Raw genomic sequence first — 3,736 nt, forward strand, 5'->3', positions numbered from 1 at the left:
CTGTGAGGTTTTGGTGACGTGTGCGCACTGTCCGCCGGTCAGCCAAACTTTGGCTTACACTGGCTGCGCTCCACCTGCGCTGACAGTAGACGTGGTTTCAGTTGGCGAGCTTTTAGCGCACCTTCGGCGAAGCCTTTTGGCAGAAACTGTCACTGCGCCAAGCTGGATCTGTCGACACCTCCCCCTGCTGCGCCGCCACACCCATCTCAGCGCACCTTGGTCTGCCAAACTACCAAACTGAGCGCGCCTCGGGTTGCGCTGCTCGAAACTAGCTCTGCGCGGGGTTTGCCACCCTGCGCTGCGCCGGGAAACTAGAGCCCTTTGTATGTAGCCATCTACAGTATCTACACAGACATGTTAATGGTTTGGATTGCATCTTATTGTACTCTTAATCATTCATTTATAACAGTGAATATTATTTCTTTTTCATGGCAGGCGACTTCACTGCACCAGAAACTACATCCACATGCACCTGTTTGTGTCCTTCATGTTACGGGCAGTCAGCATCTTTGTGAAGGACAAAGTCGTCCATTCCAGTGTTGGACTGCAGGACTTTGATTCTGCCCTGATGGACAACTCAGAGACAGTTAGCATGGCACAACTGGACAAGTCTCAGTATGTAAGTATCACCTCTACTTATTTGAATCTTTTTACTTACTGCCAGTGCCAACAACTCTACCTAGATAAAAAGTATGAGGTATTGCTTTGAGTGCTCTGGCAATAAAAACTTGCTTTATAACATTGTAGGATGATTGACTGTGGCTGTAAGCCCCTGACAGTAGTTTTCAGACCTGTCAGATTGTCACTCAAACAGATTAGAGTCCTGGCTGTATCTTAATGTAATCTTTGTTCCTACTTAATGCTTATGTGGCTGTGGGGATGGTGGTGTTTATCCAGGTGAGTTTCGGTGGAGACACACATCCAAGGTTGTTTTTTTATTCCCAGCCCCTCCCTTGGCTACAAAGTATTGTTACAACCAATAGGTACAGTGACTGACTCCTTGCTTCATTCTAGGTGTATCAACTGTGATGGGCAAGTTTTAAATCTCAGTTAAAGTTAGTAGCAACATGCTGGCAGTATCACATACAAATTTGCATGCTGTTAACCATTGCACAATTTAAATACTTAACTCCAACGGAATTAAACTCACAAACATGAAGGCAACATAGAAATTTGTCAGTTCGCCCAGGGGTTTGGACCCTGGACAGTTAATATGCATGTACAATATTTACTGGTACTTACTTGCTTGTTGAAAGCCCTTTTCGAGTGTTCGAGCGTTAGAGGTAATTAACTGCCCTTATATACTGATGATTATAGTCATTAAACCCTGACTATGATCGATGGATTTTAATGCATTACACCTTACAGTGATGTGAGTATAATTCCAAACACGCAGCACATACAGCTTTAATAATTTGTTGGCACTGAAATGTAAGTACTTCAGACACAGAGTCCAGCTAGTTAGATGAATATATCGTACGAAAATAACTATTTAAATTCAGTTCTGATCATCAGTAACATTAAACCCAAACATGAATCTGGCCTTCAATTTATTGTCGCTGAATGGGAGGTTTGCATGATAAACAGATAGCCTAAAGGCTGGATCCAGGCGTCTGCCCTTTAGCATGTTGACTCTGTCCTACCCACATGTAATTTCCTACTCAGACCAGATGGCCAGTTTTGGAAATTAAGAGTGAAGTAAATAACAGTTGTTGGAAAAAGACAAAACATGCATGATGAAGAATCAACAGGAGACACTGTGTGTTTTGATTTTGAAGCATGTGATTAAAAACATTGAATCCACTTTTGTTTCGCTTCAAGCATCCTCCTCATTTTTGATGCTGTTGTCAACACTGCATGAATGTTCTTAATTGTTTTTTCTGACTTTTTAAAAACATTGTGGGCAACAGAATCAGTAACTACTTAAATTAAATAAGTACATATGAGACACGGTTACCAAATTTATAGCCACGGTGCCTCAAAAATCTTTTGCTCTCGAATTTCATCCGAATGATGAAAGGAACACACCTCTGTCATCACTCACTGACACATACAGTGAAGATATAAAGATACTCCTGGTGTGTGATGAAGTGTCTACTGGCTTGGCATCTGCAGGGTTGCACAAAGGGAGTGAAATGAAAACAGTGACTGCTTTGTAGTAAAAAGTCTTTCATCAATAAAACTCTACAGGCAACAATGTCTTTTTGACAGAACACTTGAACAACATATTGTCTGTGAGGACTTTTCTGACTGAAAATAACAGATGTGTATTTTCAGTATCTAAAATGCTGTCCTTTATTTGATCTCATTAAACTAGTAATTTAATCAGTTATTCGGCTCCATTGAGGTATTTGACTGAGAAAGGGAATAGCCCTCCCAGTCAAGGCACCAAGGTCATGTTTTTCTTTTGTTGCAGTTAAACTGAAGTAAAAACCTTTGCAACAATTCCACATCGCTTTTGACTTCCAGGGATCTTGGGATCTATAATTGGCATCAAAGGTTAGGACTGCCTGTTTTATTCAGGAGATTTAAGTCATAAATAATTGTGCCAGGTTACCACTCAGTTTGCAAACCTGAAAGAGCAAGAGCAATTTCTTTGATTTGCACTGAAGCATGTACTTTAATCCTTTGGCTTTGAAAATATTTCATAAGAATGCACTAAAAACATTTGAGAGATTTAAATAAAGTGAGATAAATATGCTAAAGTAAAAATGTGTTCCCACATTATTCGTTGGTTTTTCTATGGTTAAATGATATAATTCTAATACAAGGGTACATCAAGTATTCACTATCAACTATTTATACTTTGAAGTGCAACATTTTAAGGGATTGCTGATTCATCATGTGCACTCAACATAATGTTACTACAAGTAACTAGTAACTAGTAGTAAGTAGTAGTAACTGGTAACTAGTTTGCCTTGCATTAACCATGTGCAGACAACGACCATTTTATTATCTGGGGTGTATTCCAGAAAGCTGGTTAAGTCAAAACTCTGAGTAAGTTAACTCTGAGATGAGAAGACCTACAGGGCCCGTATTCACAAAGATTCTCAGAGTCCTCTCAGAGAGATCCTAACTTAGCCTAAAAATTCCTAGCAAGGAATCTTAGCTTAAAGGCCCGAACATACTCGGGCGGAACGTACGCAGAACGGACTCTGCGGAGGTCCGCGCGGACTCAAAGCGGACGTCCGCAAGCCCTGTGTGTGCAAAGCTCAGATTTTACGACCGCGCGGACTCCGCTCCGCGCACCAGTGACTGCTCGGCATGTATTTTTCACATCGCGGGGATTTTTCACAGACATTTTTACAGGAAACTACAACGCGGAAGTGCGCTCGACTATGGAAGCCCGAATGACTGCGGACATTCCTCGCGGAGTCCGTTCCGCGTATGTTCGGGCCTTAAGAGTGATTCAGGAAGTTTCTGAGAGCAACTCTGAGCAAGGAGGGGACAGAAACTTTTATCTTACTGAGGAGGTGTGGTTGACCCCGTTGCTAGGTATGATGCAGTTTTCTAAACGCTGTGATTGGTTGTTACAAAAAGCAAAAAAGAAAAAAACAAAACAAAAACAAATGTGCTCTTAGTAATGAATGGACAGTGAAATCAACCGATCATAGAACTTAGACTGTATTAAGAAATGTGTAATTGTGAAAATAATTTTATGTCATGATGATGAAACTCAGCAAAATTAAATTAATTGTTACACAGCTTCAAAATGTTTGAACGTACCTCATTCACA

The 3,736-nt window shown here is 40.9% G+C and overlaps 1 protein-coding gene across 1 annotated transcript in view; it reads left to right on the top strand.

Moving 5' to 3' along the window:
* Positions 1-3,736, top strand: part of pth2ra (parathyroid hormone 2 receptor a) — a 95,777-nt gene that overhangs the window by 43,110 nt on the left and 48,931 nt on the right. Inside the window, exon 6 of the mRNA XM_050048833.1 lies at positions 436-619. Coding sequence (XP_049904790.1) covers positions 436-619 — 184 coding nt within the window. The remainder of the gene's footprint in view (positions 1-435; positions 620-3,736) is intronic.

Source organism: Epinephelus moara, chromosome 7 (assembly GCF_006386435.1).
Source record: "Epinephelus moara isolate mb chromosome 7, YSFRI_EMoa_1.0, whole genome shotgun sequence".
Classification (NCBI taxonomy): Eukaryota; Metazoa; Chordata; class Actinopteri; order Perciformes; family Serranidae; genus Epinephelus; species Epinephelus moara.